General features: G+C 37.1%; 1 protein-coding gene across 7 annotated transcripts in view; it reads right to left on the reverse strand.

Annotated features, from left to right (window-relative positions):
• Positions 1-20,550, reverse strand: part of Snx25 (sorting nexin 25) — a 122,492-nt gene that overhangs the window by 1,218 nt on the left and 100,724 nt on the right. For 4 of the 7 annotated variants that reach the window (XM_074054854.1, XM_074054856.1, XM_074054858.1 and 1 more), the window contains 9 exons: positions 19,715-19,906; positions 16,090-16,221; positions 13,183-13,323; positions 10,717-10,830; positions 9,812-9,976; positions 7,948-8,065; positions 4,261-4,327; positions 990-1,171; positions 388-488 (listed from right to left, as the gene is read on the reverse strand). In XM_074054854.1, the coding sequence (XP_073910955.1) occupies positions 388-488; positions 990-1,171; positions 4,261-4,327; positions 7,948-8,065; positions 9,812-9,976; positions 10,717-10,830; positions 13,183-13,323; positions 16,090-16,221; positions 19,715-19,906 (1,212 nt within the window). The remainder of the gene's footprint in view (positions 1-387; positions 489-989; positions 1,172-4,260; positions 4,328-7,947; positions 8,066-9,811; positions 9,977-10,716; positions 10,831-13,182; positions 13,324-16,089; positions 16,222-19,714; positions 19,907-20,550) is intronic. The other 3 variants (XM_074054855.1, XM_020161545.2, XM_074054857.1) reach the window with 1 other exon arrangement.

Here is a 20,550-nt window from a genome sequence, read left to right on the forward strand (position 1 = left end):
TTCTCATAAATAAGTTATTCTCAAATGAAAATAATTGCTACTATGTGAACTCATCAAACTATCAACAATATTTAATAGTGGTGACTCTAATCAGAAATCTGACTGGGAAACAGTACTTTGCTGAAGTAAGAAAACTAAGCAGTCATGCAGAAATGCTGATCAGATGTCAAGAGAGACAACTAGCAAGTGAGAACGAAAATGCTGCCTCCACTGCAGGTACTTTTGTTCTTTTTTAACCAAGTACACAAAAGTGAAGCACAGAAAATAAGTTCAGAATTATATTAAGAGTAATTAAGTATATAAAGGATTAAAATTTACTCTAATCTGTGAATAAAAATATAAAATTCCAGAAATAGTTAAGTCTCTGGGAGGTTTTAATTGACTCACATATAACAGATGCTTGTTGGCTCTTGTTTCTTGCAGTGCCTTGAATATTTTTATTATACCATGGCGGGCATTTTGCTGTCCAACAAGGCTCTGAAGTGTATCTGAAAAATTAAGATTTTTGTGTTTGCTTTCTTCCACTGCTGAGGATTGAACCCAGAGTATTGGCAAGTACTCTATCACTTAGCCATATACCCAGCCCTGAAAAAGTTAATGATTTTATTCTAAGTTGCTACTGATAAAGTACACAATGTGTATTTGGGGAAAGATATTACATGACACATACATAGTAAAGAAAGGAACTGAGGCATAAAAACTGTAAGTGATCAGTTCTTTCAAGTGTTTAAGAAGAAAAGTTTATTTAAAAATTTTCAGCATAATATTTTATACAAACCTCAATTTTAGTATATCATTAGTACTGGTTTTAAAAATTAAAACCATTATTTTTTCACATATTTCTAAAGTTTTACATTTCTCGGTATAACTTCTTAGTAAGTGGTAAGAAGTAGCTTTAATGAAAGCTGTGATTTTTAAAACTGTAGTTCTGCAAATGGAAACCATCGCTTCTGATCTCTGTATGTTCAGGCTAAGAAGCCAGGCCTTACCTGGAATGTTCTCAAGTAGCTTTTGCTGTGCTTTCTGCTTTGTTTCCTGACTTTGTGCTGCACTTCTGATTTTGTTCGGTGGTGCCAATTTCCCATTTGGCCAAAAAGCATCCCGGAAAACACTGATGTAGTAAACCAACATTTGCTCGCTGAAAATCCAGCTCACTGTGTCCCGGATTTGTCTTTTAAGAGAATTAAAAAAAAATGTTTGGATGGGGTTTTTCCTCCCAGGTATACTTTATTCTCAAAAGGCATTCATCAATGAGTAGATTAAGATATAGCCTGATCTAAGTGTGTGATGAATAAACTAGAAATTGAACTTTAAAACCCTGGCTATGAAAGTTACTTTTTATTTTAGTAATACAGAATGACCACTCATTCCTGAGGCTCACATTTTCATTAGCACCAGCCTCTCTAAATGTTTGCCCTGCAGTACCTGCAAATGTGCACAGATTAGAACTGAGAGACTGTTTGTTAGAAGCTTGAAACTACAGATTTGTCCACGAAGCATGCTAGGTAGAATACTGACCCACAGGAAGCCAATTTCAAATGTCCATGGGAATGAAATCTCCAGATACTTGACTTGCACAGTTATGCATAAATGGCTTTTATTTGGCAACCCCGGTCTTCCACAAAATCCATTTCCTTAGTCAAATTTTAAACAGTTCCACTATGAACAAGTAAACACAGTTCAATGAACTCAGAAGGGCTCTCTGTCTCCTTCTTTCTTTTTGGTGGGACTAGGGTTTGAACTCAGGGCTTTGTGCTTGCAAAACAGGTGCTCTACTGCTGGAGCCACACCTTTGGTTCAATTTGCTCTGGTTAGTTTGAGATGGGGTCTCGCAAATTGTTTGCCTGGGCTGGGCTTGAATGTTGATCCTCCTCATTTCAGCCTCCCAAGTAACCAGGATTACAAGCATGAGGAGGGCTCTATTTTTCAGGTTGGGAGGAAACAAAGTCTCTCTGTTGAAAGGGGAAAAGAATCATTGAGACTATGAGTCCCAGAAATACCCAAAACTTCAAAATTAATTCATGAAAAATAATACCTCAAAAAGCTCTTTAAGAATCTGACCTCCAAATCAAATTTTTAAAAGGATAATATAAGGGTTTCAGAAATAGTATCTGAAATAGATGTTTCAAGCCTAGAATTTTGCACATAGTAATCAGTTACTTTTGGATATTTAAACTCAACTGAGTCAAATTATAATGTTAATTGTTTGTAATAGCAAATCTCCTAAAATACTTCCTTATGTTGCTTAGAACAGTGCGATTCAACTCTAGACCAAATAAACTAATTTTTATTAATTTAATGGACTTTTTTTAAAATTATAAATGAATTTTTTACATTACTGTCTGTGGCTGCTTTTACTATAATGGCAGAGTTGATAGTTGTGACAGAAACTGTCTAGCCTGAGCAAGGGACTTCTGCTTTAAGACAGCTGCTGCTGACTTGCCTGCCTACATTTCCAAGAAAAATCTCTATCATGCCACCATCATGGTTTTCTCTCTGTAGTGTTGCTTTGGATTAATCACTGGCACTCCATGAAGAAATGAAGAAAGAACATTTCAATTTATGACTTAAAATTAGAGTAATTCTTACCAAAGGTCATCACCTAGTTATTTCTATCAGCCAAAACCTGTAGCTTCTGAAGCAAGTCTTGTACATGAGATTATAGTTGCTACAAGACAATAGGGTCTATGCTGTATTACCCTAAATTTTATGGTATGTCCTCATCTGCTAAAGGCAAAAATAGCAAAGCACCAGGTTCTCCATAATTCTCTACCTGATAGGCCCACTGAAATGAACAGTTTGAAAGTTTTCTACAAGACGCATCTCCTCCATCACCAGGAAAATAAGTGCAAAAGTATTCATCACTCACAAACCACAGCTGGTCATTTTATAATTAAAAGCCAATATAAAAAGGACATGGAATGTATACAGGACTTGCTGAAACTGATAAGGAAAACAAATGAGTAAATCTCAAGTACTGAGGAAAATAGGCCATTTTAGAAATTTCCTTATGTAAGGTTTATCAACACTCAAGAGGTACCTAAGATGGAAACAAGAATTTAAACAGACCATTTTTCTGATTAAAATAAATGCCTATGATACTAAGTCAACTTAAACAAGTCTTTGATGGACAACTAGGACTAGAGAGTTTTTTAAATCTTAGAAATGTAATAGTGATTTATGACCATAAGGAAAACACATTCTATTTGCAAATCAATATAAAAGAGTAGCAGAGTTTCTTTATAATATTTTTCTATAAAAATTTATAGGTTGTATGTAATAAAACTATCATATTACTCTTGTACAAAAGTTTTACAGTAAATTAATCTTTTGCTTGCAAAAGACACTGATAACATCAGCTCTAAATTCCAGACCTAGAGATAATATGAGACATGCCTGAGTAAGCAGGCACTGGCCAAGAGGCCAGGCTGTGTCTGCTAACCATGGTGACCTCAGACAAGTTATGTGATCACTTTGGTTCTATTTCCTCACTGATAAAATAAGTTGAACTAATCTCCAAGACCGCTTGCAGGAACAACCCTAACTAATTGACTGCATGATTTTGTAGTTATGAAAAATTCCAATAATTTCTTAAAAAACAGTATTAATCAACTATGAGTTCTCAATCATGGACCAAGGACATTCATGGATGTGTGGCCAAATTGTGGAACACTTTTTATGAACACTGGAATGCTCTGTGACATATGTGTGTACACATGTGTATAGATAATGTAATAGAGTTTAGAATCTACATATGGCTTATGGTACTGAATGATAGACATACAGCCCTCTATCATGGATGCTCAGACATTAACTAGCAAGAATTATTATAGCATTTAAACTCTAAAAATGTTTTGTATTTCCCTCTAAGTAAATACTTGCCATTTAATGATCATTTTACTTTCACTGAAGCTTAGAGTTTAAATCTTAACCAGATTCCCATTATGTGACATGAAAATATACTCAAGATACTCTTAACTACTAGTTATCATGATCAAAAAGGAACTGTACAGAGTACAACCTTCTAACCTTCACCAGCTTGAAGGCTAAAACTAGCTCAGGCTTTTATCATCCAATTCCCCAAGTATTCTGTAAGAGAAATTTAAAAATCTTCCTTATGCAATCCTAGAATCATATCCAAAATAAAAAGTAAGAGAAAGACACGTTCGGTTAAATCATGGGCTACTATACCTAAGCTAATTTAACTACTCAGGCAAAGAGTATGGCATGGATTCAAACATTAATTTTTTATAAACTCACTTGTTGATGGTTCTTCCAAAAGTGACCTGAACGAGAGCAATTAAAGTTCTTCTCACCCATTTAAACACTAAAATATGAATCAGAGGAAAACTGTTATCAGGGGATATCAAAATTATGACATTTTCATAGCTGTATGATGCATAAAACCTCACCAATTAATTCATTCTGCATCCTGACATCAACCAAAGGCTATGATTTCTGCAGAATTTAGGTTTAGGTAGATGAATTTCTGCTCAAGAAAACTCCTCTGATTAAGATTTCATTTTTTTCCAAGCTGAAACCTAACAGCGTTTTTTGTTTTGTTTTGATTTTTCAGCTTTTAATGCCTACAGAACAGCTAAGCTAGCAAGTGGAAATAATACTTTACTTCCTGTGTCCCAGGCTACTGACACCATGCCTGTTTCCTATCAGCAGACAGTGTAATTCCTATTTTAGACTTCTGTCTGGCTTGCTAAACCCAATTTTCTAGCACACAGTTCATAATGAAAAACATCTGTAGTCAAATGTTGACAAATATTAATAAAGTAGCAGGTCTAACTGTTCTCACTTGAATAGCAGTCTGCACAACGTCATGTACTTTTATATTTTATGCATTTGCAGCTAGAAAGGAGAACTTCAAACAGCCAGAACTGTGAATGGAATAATTCCACAAACTGCTGCACCACCTCCTAGAGCAGCTGGGCACACAATATCTTGTCAGGACCTTGGTTTCTTCACCTGGAAAAGGATGGGATTAACATAGGCTTTTTTGTCCCCCGCCAAGGGTCTTCTGTGTGTGAAGGGTTTTACAGACCTCAACTTTTCTTATCAGCATGAAGATACATTTTTATAGGAATAGAGTATGAACATAAACCAGAGGCAAAAAAAAGCTATGACAATATTTTATGTCCACAAGTTGGAATATAAACCAGATATTTCATTTATAGTTTTACTTCCAGTCCCTGAGATGTTTGGTCACTGACACAGGAGGAAATGTGAAATTCAGACTTGGCTCTAACAGAGTCAAGAGTTGAAGCCTCCTGTACCCAGCAAGAAAACCTAAAAAGAAGCAAATTCACAAAGATCTTTTCACTAGAGCAGTCACCCACCCAAGTAAAAATCAACAACCAACATAAACCTGTACTAGACTAACACATTCCAAAGTCATCTGTAATTTTTTGAATGGATTTAAAATTTCAGTTTAAGTAGTATTAACCCTCCAAGTAAAAGTCAAGCTGTGGCGTCAGAACCATGCCCCAAAAATGCCTTGAACTTTTGGATGGAGTTTGCTGGAATACAGCCAAGTATATAGACTTTATTTTAGGCTGGCATTTAGGCTGGGATGAGCATGACTGTCCATAATGACAACTTCACGTTGCCTTTCTAGGGCAGGAGAGAGGTAGCTCATACCCACAAGGCCTGAGGACAAATACAACTCTAGGAAGAATGCCTAATAGTGAGTGGTTATAAAAAAGGCTGTATTACTGGGTCTTTTTCATATGGAGACCTAGAGCAGGAGCCAAAACTGATTTTGCTACAAATTATTTCACCTCAATGCTATCCCATTACTCTACTACATTTCTATCCTTCCCCAGTACCCCCTGCCCAAAATAGCCCCATGACTCCTTTCAAAGTCTCATTTGTTCAAAACCACAGAGGCAGCTGCAATAGCACAAGGATTTTGCTGATGGCAAATATATCACATCTCATTATAAAGGATGTTCTATTTATTCCCTTCTGAAATGTCAGTAGCAAAACCAAACATGTTTCTGAGCAGGCATTTGATGGAGGACATGCAGATTGAAAAGACAGCATTTTGAGCTCTGCTACACCTGTTCCTGGCTCTGACATATCTACCAGGTCTTTTAATCTCTTTGTATGTACAGAAAAGAGCATGTTTGCAAAGGCTAGAACACAACAATCTCATTCTTATCATCCTATGGAAAACTGGGAGGATTTCATGGCCAGATTTTACTGAGGAAGGAAGGGTCAGACTTTGGGGCAGAATACTATTTTTTTTCTGACTATGCTAAATCAAGTTAAACATCAGTGTTTATTTTAAAAACATATAAATCATGGAAAGGTTACAGATTTTTCACCTGAAGGAATTTTTAATATGTGTGATATTCTATCATATGGATAGTTCTTAAATACTTTAACTATCACCCACTTCTAAAGTTTATCTTTAGTTTTAACTTTCATTATCAAAATTATCCTAAAATAAACTTCCTTATATGTAAATCTGTCTTGAGTATAGAATTTAATTCCTCCTATAGCTTAATTTGAATTACATTTTTGGACTCCTTTATTTCCTAACAGACCTATTATCTTACAACATAGGTATCCAAAGTGATACTTATAGAAATGGCACATTTCTTAAGTTGTGACCTAGGGGAAGGACAAGCTCCATGATGGAGGATAATTAGTTCTGGCACTTAAGTTTTCTTTCTTATTTTACTCAGGGCATTTTACTGATCACCTGCTCAGGATCAGGTGCACTCGAGTAGATGCTGATGATGAAGACTCACAAGACATGTTTAAGTTCAGAACAGCACTTTTCATGTGTTAGTAATTTTCCCTGCTAATAAATTAAGTGATATATTAAGGGGCACATAAATGAGAAAGGATGATAGCCCCATTTCCTGTGTAGGAACAACTCTGGCTACCACCTTTTCCCCAAGAGAAAAAAAGAGTGCTGCTGTGAGTAGAGAGTTGAGGGCATTCATGGGGAAACATTTTACCAGTTGGTGGCATTGATGTGCCTCACTAACCCTTTGCTTCATCTTCCAGGTGGTTAGGTAGCCAATACTGAGGCTCCAGCTATGACAAGGAGACAAGTGTCATGATTTTGAATGCTGAGGAGCTGTGAAGGGGTGAGAAGAGAATACTAAGTCCTATTCAGGACGCAAGACTAAGCCATTTAGTTCAGTTTACCTTTCACCAAAATACTGTTCTGGGGAATAGGTAATTGTACAGTTCTTAAGAAAATGGTATTTGACCCCCCCTTTGCTATTAACTCTTCTAAGCACATCTCCCTCAGTAATCACTAGAGCAGGATTTCTCAACCTCAGAAGCGTCACTGTGGACAGGCCAACTCTCTTGTGGGGGTTGTCTTGGACAGTGTAGGACGTTAACCCATGTCCTTAGCCTCTCCTCACCAGATGCCAGCAGTACTTTCCAACCCTAAGCTGTAATGACCAAAAGTGCTCCAGGTATCACCAAATATTACCCTCCTCCCTTTACTGAGAACTACTGCTGTAGGGGAAGAAAGGAGGTTGAAAATAGGGCTGGAGCTTTTCCACATTCCTAGCTGTAATACTATCCTACCACAAAACTGCACCTTTAACAATGGGTTCTTCCTTTGCTATGCAAGATAATATTCTGCATAACTTTTGGTGCAAAGTAATGAAGCTGTGCTGATTCACATAAAAAGAAATTCACAGCATTTTCTTTTTGTGTCAGAGGAACACAGTGCAGAGTAAATCAGGACCCTCAGCTTCCTAAGAACAGAGATGTTGTCTGTCTTCAGCACCTAGCATGGAGCACAGAGCATAATACTTTCAGTATTTGGTTGGCCCATCAAAGTATTTGTTAAATGAATAAATGCATGAATATAAATACATGCTTGATGTTTTTCAAGAATAAGGCAACATTAAATGAATCTTGCTTAACCAGCCAATACTATTAAATAATAGCAAAGAGGCTTACTTCCTCGAAGTTCAAAAATCTCCCCAATTAACATGAAACATGGTTCAGCCAAGGCGTCTTTCTTCCCATCCACATCATCACCATAATCTGACAGGTCACTGTCTTCCTCTATCTCCTCCTAGGGGTATAGCAAGTCACAGGAAGCAGGTCACTTATCCAAGAAAATTGTAGTTGTTTTCTTTCTTCAAGTGTAAATTCCAAACTATTTACTCCTTGTTAGCCTTACCTTATCTCTCAACTTTTAGGCAGCCATCTATCTACTTTCCTCAGGAAAAGATTGCTTCTAAAGCTTTAATTTAAAAAATATCCCCTATTAATGTACTAAAATCAGCAATTCAGTAGACAGTAAGATAGTTTTCTAAAAAGTATAGGTTGAATTTTGAAAGTGAGGCTTTTAACTTAAATGATTTTGAATTCACTGCTTTAAAAAATATGTGCATTTTAAAATAATTTGAGTTATTTTTAAAAGATCTGCTTCAAGTTTTCCCTTTGTGCTTCTGTTTGACTCATTTCCTGATTTGCATGTCAGCAAGCTTTAGTTCAAAACTTTTCAGATGCCAGGTACCAGACTAGTGCACGTGAGTGCAATGGGGATCCAGACATTTAGTGGTCAACAGCAATCTGGGGAGATACACACACACACACACACACACACACACACACACACACACACGAACGTGGCTGTTTTTACAAGGCTAAAGTGCTGTCAAGGAGGTCCAAACATTGGGCAGTGGAACGACAGTGGACGATGTCCATTCTAATGTCTGCAGAGAGGTAAAAGTTGAAGTCATGGCATTAAGCGATAGTTAATGGCAGAACTCTGGATGACATCAGGTGAGCAAAGGAGAGGACTGAGGGTTCCTGGAAGTAGCTTCACAGAAGTCCAGCATCATCAAATGCTTCAGAGGTAGAGGAAGGTAAGCACTGAGAAGAAGCCACTGACACCTTCAGAGAGTAACTTCACAGAGTGACTGAGCCATATGCACATTCCAAAGTGTTCATGCACAGAAGAAGGTAATGGAGGTAAGCTAGCCAAGTCTACACAGCCATGGAGGAAGGTGGTGGGAGGGGAGCTTGGAGGGAAGGCGGCTTACACACAGGCTTCAATAGAGATGTGGGCCTGTTCTATTATGGAGCAGTTTTCTCCTCTTGGCTCAGAATGCAGTAAAACAGCCTCTTCTTTCCATGGTCAGCCCCTCTGTGCAGGCCAACCCTGGTGAAGAGGCAGTGCCATCTGGCAATAGACTAAGAAGAAGCCAAATTTGGGACATGGTTTTATACAACTGCTAGAGAGCCAAACAAGGGGCCTCAGTGGCTTACACATGAGTTAAGACCCTGAGATTCAGCATAGGAGACTGAAAATGTCTGCAGTCTCTTTCTAGGCATTCCTCAACTCATATGTGCTGCTGCCAGGCTCATCTTGCTTTAAAAACTCCATGGTTCTCCATTTCCTAAGATGAAGTTTAAACTCCGTAGCTTTGCCTTATCTTCCATAAGAGCACCACAGAAGCCTGCCAGTCAAACACACCCTATTCTCTTGAATCTTCAACATTGATCCAACTTCTGAACAATGACAACCCTCACTCTATACCCATCTCCAGGGAAAGGCTCCTATAGCATTTCCCACTCACAATCCAGATATCCACCTTGCTGTTCATCTTTTTATTTCTGTGCCTTAATTCTTCCAAGTGACTTATAAGGGAGGACAACAGGTGCTCCAAAGTCTGACAGCAATAAAAACTGAAATTGGTTGTATCTGTTTTTTTCATTACTAGCGAGCTTTCAATGAGTATCCTAAATAGGCCTTCAAGAAAATATTTGTTTGAACATGCTAGAGAAGTGGTACAACCTTTGGACTACTTACCTCCTGGTGGGAGAAGAAGTCACGAGGAAGTTTTTCCAAAAATGAGGATAATGAAAAGGAGGTTTTTTTCCCCTGCACATCAATAACCTTGAGGTAGTCAGGAGAAGGGCTCAAAAAGGCATAAAGTGCTTCACTCTGACACAGTCTTTCATCTGAAAGTAAATTCTGTGGAAGAAAGAAGACTAATTACTCCTATTGGGGAAACTATTTGTGCTACTAGGCACCACTACAAGCAAGACAAGTAAGACAAAACTGTGTCACGGATTTACTTTCATCATTAATTCTGAACTTAAAAAAAACTACTTCCCTTTCTTCCTAAAATAAACTATGGGTGATCAATTCTCAGTGATCATAACAGCAAACAATCCTCTGTTCAGATAGCTGTGTTTAGATTTTGTACATTCACTGAGAAAAGAACTTTTGAGTTATTACATGGTGGCCCTGCCTACCAGGCAATAGTTTTTATTTCTCTGTGTCCCACACTTTCCAAACAGTTCTTGTTTACTTAACTGTTTCATTGGTCCTTAACCTGGAAATTTCCTAAAGTTCTGTACATATTCATCTGGTCTAGGAAAGAGGAGAGCAGAACATAAATCAAGTGCTATGGTAAGACAGTAAGATTAACAAGTATGTTTTGTGCCTAGTGTTATAAAGCATAGGCTTTAGGAGTGAATCAAACAATGGAAACTAATACCCACTGATATGTACCCCCTTGTTCAACAGGAAATGCAGCAGGTACCTCTGGTGGAGGTACAGCGAAGAGGAGACAGCTACGTGGTACTGATAATGATAAGTTTGGAACGGTTTGTAAAAACTAAATGCAAACAAGCAGGCTCTTAAAATGATAACAGTTCAACTCCAAATAACTAAGCTCACCTCTCATTCGAAACCTTTCACTTGCTTACCTGTAAAAACTTATTTAATTGATTCTTTGACTTCTCCAGAAATTTATGATCTACAGATTTGAAAGGCAGCTTGCTAAGAGAAGGCAGCTGGACTTTTTTTAAAGAAGGGACACACTGTGGAAAAAAAATGAAATGTTAGTGTCTTAAAATTATATTTTGATTTTTAAAAAGGTTTAGAATTATAATTAAAACAATCCAAATATCTTCCTCCTGTACTTATTCCTCTCATATTTAAGACCTTGAAAATCTATCTTTTTTTTTTTTTTTGAGACAGGGTCTTACTATGTAGGCCAGGCTGGCCTTGGATTCATGATTCTCCTTAATCCTCCTGCCTCAGCCACCTGAGTGCTGGGATTACAGGTGTTCTTCACCACCACAGCCAGCTAAAATTCATCCATTTTAATCAGGCTCAAAGAACCTGGAGGAATAGGATATTTGATAAAAAAAGTTAAAGCTCATCCTCTGACCTACAAATACCTAGAAGCTTGTAAGTCAAGAAGCCAGACTGACAAAGTGGATTTGTATTAACATGCACAAAAGCACAACATGCTAGATATGCAAGCATGAGTTACAGAAAGAAAACTTGGGTGATAGCTTTACTACTACCTTTCAGTGGTAAACTGTAGAATGTAATTACATTAATAATAAAATATACTAAGAAATAATAACAATATGTTTCCCTTTGTAGATGAAGTCCTACTTTCTATCAGACACCGTGCTAGAAATGTGGCTTATGTTATTTCATCCTTACAATAGCTCTATCAAATTTTAGAGAAAAGAAACAGGCAGTGAAATGTGGAAGGGAAGATCAAAACCACTAGGGTCCAAAAAGGTGCTTCCTACCACAGTTGTCAACAGGAAAGGTTCTCACAGCAGGAACACTCACATGACAGGAAATAGCAAGGGTAAGAGAAGAGCTGGCCATTAGGTCATAGGTCAGGAAAGACAACAATAAGGCAAAAGATAGACACAGAATTTTGTAAGGGTTGCTTCTTCTAATGCTTCAGTGTAATTATTGTTTCTTATATTCTAAGTACATCTTATTTTCCAAGTACATTTTATTTCAGAATCATCCCCAAATTCCTTTTCTTCTTTCCATTTTTATTAGCAAACTAGACTGAACTAAATTTGGTTTTACGATGCTTTGCCATGCAGCAAACAATACATTTTTCTGTAGTGTCAACTTTACTCAACAGCTTTGGGAAGAAATTTATTCTTACATTGAAATACTTTGTTTTCCACACCACTGGAGTGACCTTAGGGTGAGAAACACTAGTATGTATGACATTGACTTTTGGCCACCATTCTTTTAAAAGCAGTTGAGGAAGTTATAGTGTTCAGAAGTTAGTAATTAAAAATGTTTTAAAAAATCTCCATAGGAGATAAGGTTAAAGGAAATGGACATATTTCATTTGGAAAAGAGGAATCTGAGAGTCTAGTTTATTTTGAACAAGAGAATAATGGAGCTAAATCCATTGGAGAGCTTTTCATTGCTGGAGCAGAGGGCAATACCTTCAGTAAAAGGAGAGTTAGGTAAGATGCAATTCCTCAGGCACAGTGGGAAGAATAAAAAACTGGGAGTAAGACAACTTAGATTCTAATCCTGATTTGGCCACTGTGCACAGATGCTATAATTCTGTTAAGCTCTGGGATAAGTTTTCCTTATCAAATAAAAGAATTAACCTAGATTGGTAGCTTTCCAAACATTTTTGACTAAAACCTTTATCAGGAAATGCATGCTATATTGCAACCTATAATGTACATATAGATGCACATCTGTATCATGTATGTGTGTGTGTATAAAACAACAAAGAAACAATGCTTATTACTACTGCTAGTACTAACAAAAACCACAATAATGCTTTCTATGTGCCATACATTCTTCTAAATGCTTTGTATATATTTGTTCCCTTAATCCTCACAACAACCCTGTGAGGTAGGTAAGTAGGAACTATAAATATTTGTATTTTGTTGATGAGGAAAAAGGAGTACAAAAAACCTGTGTAACAAATCCAGGTCACACAGTAAGTAAATAGCACAGCTGGGATTCTAAGGCCTCTCACACTGGATTATGCATTCAAACACTCTGCTCTGCTGCCCCTGTAGCATATGCAAAGAAATCCAGAACATTCTGTTCTCTTCCTATTCCTGCAGCTTCATAATTAAATGGTCACAACAGGCAGCTTTAAAACCACTGGCTCTAGATGATCCCTGGTCTCTTTTCATCTTGGGGATCTGCAGCAATTTATAATGAAAATCAGATAACTGTTTGTCCTGAAGGATTCAGGCTAGACTAGATGGTTTGATCTATGAGTAATTTCCAAATGTCAGGCTGAAAATGCCACCATGCCAGTATCAACAGTAAAGGAAAAGATGAACCCATTTCCTTATGTATAAAAAACCTGTGGGATCTGGAATTTCATGGTGTTCAGTATTTTTAGGATCTTGTATTTCATGTATTCATACCTCACTAAGTTTCCGGTGTAAATTCTGAAACTCACTGAGCCTTCTTGGGACAGTCCAGTTCTTAGTTTCAACTCCTCCAACTTCTTGTAGGCTCACTGTGACAAAGTAACAAGGCATTTGCTCACCATTTTCTTCTGTAACCTTGGAAAGAAAATCAAAATCAACAACAAAAAACATGGTGAGTGGATACAGTAGGAAGATATTAAAAAGTCCCCTGAGATTTTCCTCTCCTTAGGATACTTTAAGTAGTGCCCTATATAACCTCTGGAACTGTGAATATGATGAATTTTATTCTGCCAATTAGGTCATGTAATATATAGCACGGAAGACTTTAAAATAGGATTATTTGTATGGGTCTAACCTTTGAAAGCAGAGACCTTGTTCCAGTCAAAAAGACCAGAAGCCCAAGAAGGAAGCCAGCAAGGCTTCCTAAGATCTACAGACACAAGGAACTGCATTCTGTCAATAACCTGACTGAACTTGAAAGTGTTGTTTTCCCAGTCTCCAGACAAGAACTTAACCTAGCCCACATTGGGTTTCAGCACTGTGTTGCAGTCATACTGTGCTAGATTTCTGACCTATGGAAGTGTGAGCTGATAAATGGATGCTGTTTTAAACTGTGAAGTTTGTTACACAGCAAAAGAAAACTAACATAGCAGGCTTAATCTCCTGGCTGAAGGACACCTAAATTTAATCTCAAGATTCAAAAAAATCCCATGGTTTCTTTTTTTTTGAAACAGGGGCTTGCTGTGTAGCCCAGGCTGCCCTTGAACTTGTGATCCTCCACCTTCAGTCTCACAAGTGCTGAGATTGCAGGCATTAGCCACCATGCCCAAACCACCAAGATTTCTATTCTCATGAAACAGAAACACACTAACACACACACATTATTCTTAGCCTAAACAGATAAGAAAAATAGCAAAAAATACACTGAAATTGAGCCTAAATTAGTATCATAAATTGAATTAGAGAGAAGTCAATAAGAAAGGCAAATTAAAGAGATATGCTCTGTGAGGGAAGACTACTATCCCACTGTGAAGCTGGGAAAGCAGAGGCACAAGCAGGGTAACAGACTCTCCTAGTACTGCACATCTAGTAAGAGTCATCCAGGACCAGAAGCCAGGAGAGTCTGGTTCAACATAAATGCATCTTCCATACAATGCTGTGCCAGACTGCTTTGTGAGTGCCAGCAATCAGGGGACCCCTTTCTTTCCATTTCCTCTATGTTTTCCATTGACCAAGTAACCACAGCAAACTCCTGAGTAAAAACTAATTGTCAGGGCAGAGTACCTGTGAAGGTTTCCACCCCTTCCCTTCCTCACCTGCCTTTTTTGTTGGGAAACAACAGGTGTATTGAATAAGCTGCATGTTTGAGTTTGGCACAGCCCCAAACCACAGAAGGGACCAAGTATAGTTATGCCCAGTAATTGCCTGCTTGATTGGCACAGCCTCAGCTGCAGAAGTGGGCAAGATGCAGTACAGCTATTTTTCCTAAGATGTTTATGTTCAGAGAGAAGCTGTCACAGGTCCCTCCTGTTCCCAAGGATTACAATGTCATGCCCCCTCCCCCAAGAACTGCCTCTCCACTTTGTTTTGTCACTGTATATAATAAACTCGCTGGAGGTGGAGGGGGCTGGTGTGTCTCCATCCGAGTGCCCAGCCTACCTGGCCCCAGCTTTATGCATGTTTGGTCTTCTGTCTGTTGTCCTTTCTGCATCTCCCATTGCCCTCAGTTAGGTTTCTAGGACAAGGTCGTGCAGTACACGAGACCTTTTGAAGATGATTTTAATGTGCTGTGAACTATCAGAGGCAGCTCTAAGTAAAACTGAGAGCCTCCTTTCACAGGCCTTCTTTACTACATACATACAGCTGAACCTATCACATTCCTGAACTTCTACCCAAATGCAATTCTATCTACTGTATTTTCTCTGATATTCCAAGGTCCACAGCTCCCCACCTTCCCTAGAAAAAGGTATACTGTCTTTCAGCGTAGCTTTATGGGAAGTGTCAATAAGGCCAAAGGACACTAGGTTAAGCTCTCATGAACTGTGTCCTTTCAGGGGAGAACATGCTCTGTCTTGCTATCTATTAAGAGGTGAAATTAAGATTGTGAATTTTAAGCCCTCTTTCCAGTAGGAATGCCAAGTCACTGTGAAAATGGCAGAAATGAACAAAAAATAAGCCATGTGAAATAATGATGAAGCAAATCATCAACATTATCATGCTCGGGATCTTGATATTTGTTATAAAATGGCAGACGTGACTTTACCTCTAGCTTTCCACCTGGCTTAATATAGGTACAAAGGAAGACACTATTATCAATAACAATTTATAGTAAACACTTACTAGCATCTTTCCTAAAAGAAATTATTTTATAGACAAATAAGAATAAAGCATATCCTGCAAAATGTTATCCCACATCCCTCAAAGAATAGCCAAATAATTAAAGGGAAAATATTTATTATTAAAGATCTTAGAGCTTCTGAGATTTTAAGCAATTGAAGTCAATAGGATAGAAAAATCAGATGTATAGGAATTTTTATTTTATGTATAGAAAATTTTAATTTTTCATCTCTAAGTTGCCACTTTACTTCAATCAACAATGATAAAAAAAAATTAGTATTTCAAGGACATTAGATGTTTCTATACCTATGTTGCTTGTAATTCCAATGAACAAGGACAACTTTCTCTCCAAGGTAGAATGATATCAGATTCAAGCCAAGCAGCCTAGGACAGTTCCTAGTCATGGGAACAGAGCAAAAATATGGGGGAAGGAAGATAGTGGACAAATGCGGTCTAAAAGAATGAGTGTAGACCTTCTAACCTCAGTCTTAATTCTCCAGGACAAAAACTTTATCTTATAAAATCAAACTTACGAAATTAATCAGGGAAAAGTGGGAAGCCTACCTCTCCACTGGTGATGGAGGCTTTCCACATGCCGAGGTTCTCGCACCACCAATCTGTTCTTGCCATGTGTAGCTGAAGGTCTGTGCGTTCTTTCTCTATTAGAAGTATTTCATCCTTCAACTTGGAAACAATCTACCACAAAGGAAATATCATGGTAGTTATGAAAACATTCACAAATCTATGCAACTCAGCATATAAAATCAACACATGAACCAGTGTTTCTATACACTAACAATGAGCAATCCCAAAAGGAAATTATGAAAACAGTTCTACTTAATAGCATCAAAAAGAATAAAATACATAGGAATTAACCAAGGAACTGAAAGATCTCTATAAAGAAAACTATAAAACACTGAAAAAGAAATTAAAGATGTCAAATATTTGTAAACACATCCCAAGTTCATGAACTAGAAGACTTAATATTGTTAAGATATCAATACTAACCAAAGCAATCTACAGATTCAATGCAATCACTATCATAATTTCAATAACACATTTTGTAGGATCAGAAAAATCCAGCATAAAATTCATATGGAATCTCAAGGGACCCCAAATATCCAAAAGAATTCTGAAAAAAGAACAAAATCAGAACATAATACAAAGAACTCCTAAAACTCAACAACAACAAAAATGAGCAAAGGACTTGAACAGACATTTCTTCAAAGACATACAAATGACTAATAAACACATGAAAACATGCTAGACATCTCTAATTAGTAGGGAAATACAAATCAAAACTACAATTAGTTATCTCTTTATATCTATTAAGATAAGGAAAGGAGAGAGGAAAAGAAGGAGATAGGGAGAGGATGGAGAGAGGGAATGAAAAATAAGAAGTGTTGGCAAGGACAAGGAAAGATGAGAACCCTTGTACATTATAAAATAGGTCAAATACTGTGGAAAATAGTGTGTTGGCTCCTCAAAAAATTAAAAACAGGTTGCCATGTGATTCAACAATTACAAAATAATTGGAAACAGGATTGCATTTGTATATCCATATTTATAGCAGCATTATTCACAATAGCCAAAAGGTGGAAGTAAAGCAAGTGTCTCTATTAATGGAGAATAGTCAAGCAAAACAAAATGTGGTATATACATGCAGTGGAATATTATTAAGCATTAAAAATTAACGAATTTCTGAAACATACTATAATAAGAACACTGAAGACATTATGTAAAGCAAAATAAGCCAGTCATGAAGGCATACTGTGATTCCTCTCAGTGTGAGGTACTTAGCATAGTTGAATTCATGGCGACAGAAAGCAGAATTGTGGTTGCCAGGGGCTGCAGGATGGAGAAATGGGGTTCTTGTTTAATGGATAATAGTTTTAGTTATCACTCTAACGTTTTATGACAACTTTGCCCCAAACGTTCTTGAACATGTCGTCTACCAGGTTTCTTTTCTTCCTCAGAAAGCCTACAGGAAACATTCCTTGTCTATGCCATTATTCTGCATTTTATCATCTGTAAGGGTGTGACTGCTATTTTCGCACGTTTTAACTCCATAGCCAGCATTCTGCCCTGTGAAGGCAGGTGTTAGGCTGTGTGCCACTGACTCTTCACAGTGACAAGCACAGCATTGTGCCTTCACTCACTCCTGAAGATTCCTTCTGATTAATGATTTATTCCTATTATTAATAACCTAGAATTGGACAGTTTATCTCTCTAAAGAAATAAAATAAAATAAAACCCAGGCAGATTTTAGGAAATCAAGCTACAAGGCTAACTTTACTTCCAGTAGCAATGACCTTCTTGATACAGAGATCTGAGAGAAGAGTGGTTAAGTAAACTCCTGGCCTGCTACATTCAGGGAAGATGCACCACTATTACATGAATGGGAAAATGTTCTGGTTCATAATTTCATATTTAATCCAGAAAAACTGTTCTAGTAAAAACTGCATTACTAGATCACCAAAACTTTTTTCAATATCAATCTTATTAAGTTTAAAAACCTTGATTATTAGATGTATTTCATGTTTACCAACATGAAAGAGCACGATGTCTTCTACTAGAGTCCTCTAAGCACTGTAGTATTCCCTGAACAGCCTGTGGGAAATTTGTTTAACAGGAAATGTGGACTGCCTTAGTGTTCAAATTAAGCCAAGATATCAGTTACTCCAAGTCTCCTGAGAATTCTTTCACATAATTACACTCAGAATGTTTATTCCATGATTATCAGAAATTCTTTTAAGAAAGGCTGAAGGATGTATATCAACCAAATGAAGAACCAAATAGAAAACAATTCAATGAACATTCTGTAGCTCATCTTTCATACTGTTCTCCATAAATACATTTTAATTTATAATGAGATGAATCCAGAATAAGTAAGAAAACTGTTCTTGAGAAACAGGCCATATTGTAGAAACTGATTATCTACTGTGCCAGCTAATTCTGTTTATCATCTCAAAGATGTTGTCACCAGGAAGACTGCAGGGCTATCCAAGTTCTATATGTATTAATTGGGAATGATGCCATGCACAGGGTAAAATAAACCCAAAAAACCTGGTTATTTCCCTTTCAAAGTTCCATTATAGACTATTAAAGTGATTTTCACATCAAACTTCCTTTTCCCTCATACTTTTGTAGAAAGACTATTATTAACAAAGATTATGCACCTTTATAAGATTTTTTACTTTTTCTTTTTTAAAGAAAACCCAATGGTTAGTGGGTGGGGTGTGTGTGACTCAACTGGTAAAGTATTTATCTAGCATGTGCAAGGCCCTAGGTTCTACCCCTCATTACCACCAAAAGAAAAAGGAAAAAAGAAAAAAAGAACAGAAGCAAACTCAATGGTTTAACTGGATAGTAACTGGATTATAGATGAATAAATATATTGAATAAAAGTTGTCAATAAGCTCATAACACATTGGTTTCCTTACATTTTATTTCAGGAATATTTTCCTATTACAAAAGCATTATTTGGGAGGTGGCTCAAATAATGTATACACATTAATGTGTATATGTAAAAATGACAAAAATTAAAAAAAAAAGAAACACAAAAAGTGTATCAATTGACCCCCAAAAAAGTACTAAAGAAGAAAACTTTCATTTAAAGCTGCTGGCTTGAAATCCTCAAACACATATTTAGGAAGTGCCAGAGGAAACCAAGTGGCAGAGCAATGAGCTTCATCTATACCTGTGTTAGAGAAGATTCACTGTTGAACTCCAGAGGCATAAAGACAAAGCAAAAAGCCACATCACAGCTTGTTCTGAAAAAATGCCAATTGGCTAGATGCTGTCTACATTTTAAAAGCTTTCAAATTCGGTTGGCTTTTAGCAAAACTATTTTTTGCATCAATTCTGTGAGGTTCTCTAATTTGTTTTTATGGCAATTAATAGAAAAAAAAATTCTGAAAGAGAAAGCTTAGTTTCCTTTCCCAAACTTACTATAGGCAAGCCAGTTGCAAAGCACACAGTTACTCAGAGCTGATAAGCGAGAAAGAACTACAAGTCATAAAAGAATTTTTAAAAATGATTTTCTAATTCTATCCCTGAAGCCAAAAAAAAGGAACTTGCTCACAGTTAAAATTCTTTTAAAGAAGATGACACTTCTCAACTTAAAAGTATTATTTACCAAAGATAAATGGAAACTTTTAGCAACAACCTTGAAAACAAAAAGAGTTACCTTCTTGTCAGGTTTTGGTGCATTTTGAATAGAACTCAGAGCTTGCCTTTTATATTCAAGTTTCTCATTGAGCTCTCGGAGTTTGTTTACAGCAAAGCTGGTCTGTTCACTAATTGCGCTGGTGCCTTCTTCCACAGCTTCCTCACCAGCCTCACCTCCTGGGCTCTGGGGAAAAGTTGCATACCACCAAATCTTATGATGATAGAAAATTCAGGAATTATTATCTATTTTATAGATCCTTTATCAGTACAAAGTAGAATATTGAGAGTTCTTTTTTCTAGCAAAGAGAAAAATCAAAGTATATGGAACCAAAGTATCTGGCATTCAGAATTGTAGTGAAAATGGAAATATTTAATAAACTAAAGAAAGTGGAGGAGGGGCTGGTGGAGTGTTTAAGCAGTGAGAGTGCCTGTCTTGCAAGCATGAGGCCCTAAATTCAAACCTAGTGCTGCCAAAAAAAAAAGAAAACAAAATGAAAAAAGAAAGTAGGGGAGGGATTTCATGCCATTATTATTATCATTTTTGGTAGTACTGGGGCTTTAACTCAGGGTCTACACCTTGAGTCACTCCACCACCCCTTTTTTGTGATGGGTTTCTTTAAGAGGGTCTTGCAAACTATTTGCCTGAGCTGGTTTCGAACTTTGAGCCTCCTGATCTCTGCCTCCTAAGTAGCTAGGATTACAGACATGAGCCACCGGCCAGGCTCTATGCCATTATTTCCCAAATGGTACATCCAAAGGAATCTGCACAGAGCAAGGGAAGGCAACTGAATTATCATTACAATTCAAACTTTACCTACTTGCTTTTTTTCCAGTCTCCTAACAGTATTATGCAAA

The sequence above is a fragment of the Castor canadensis genome, chromosome 14 (genome assembly GCF_047511655.1).
Source record: "Castor canadensis chromosome 14, mCasCan1.hap1v2, whole genome shotgun sequence".
Lineage (NCBI taxonomy): Eukaryota > Metazoa > Chordata > Mammalia > Rodentia > Castoridae > Castor > Castor canadensis.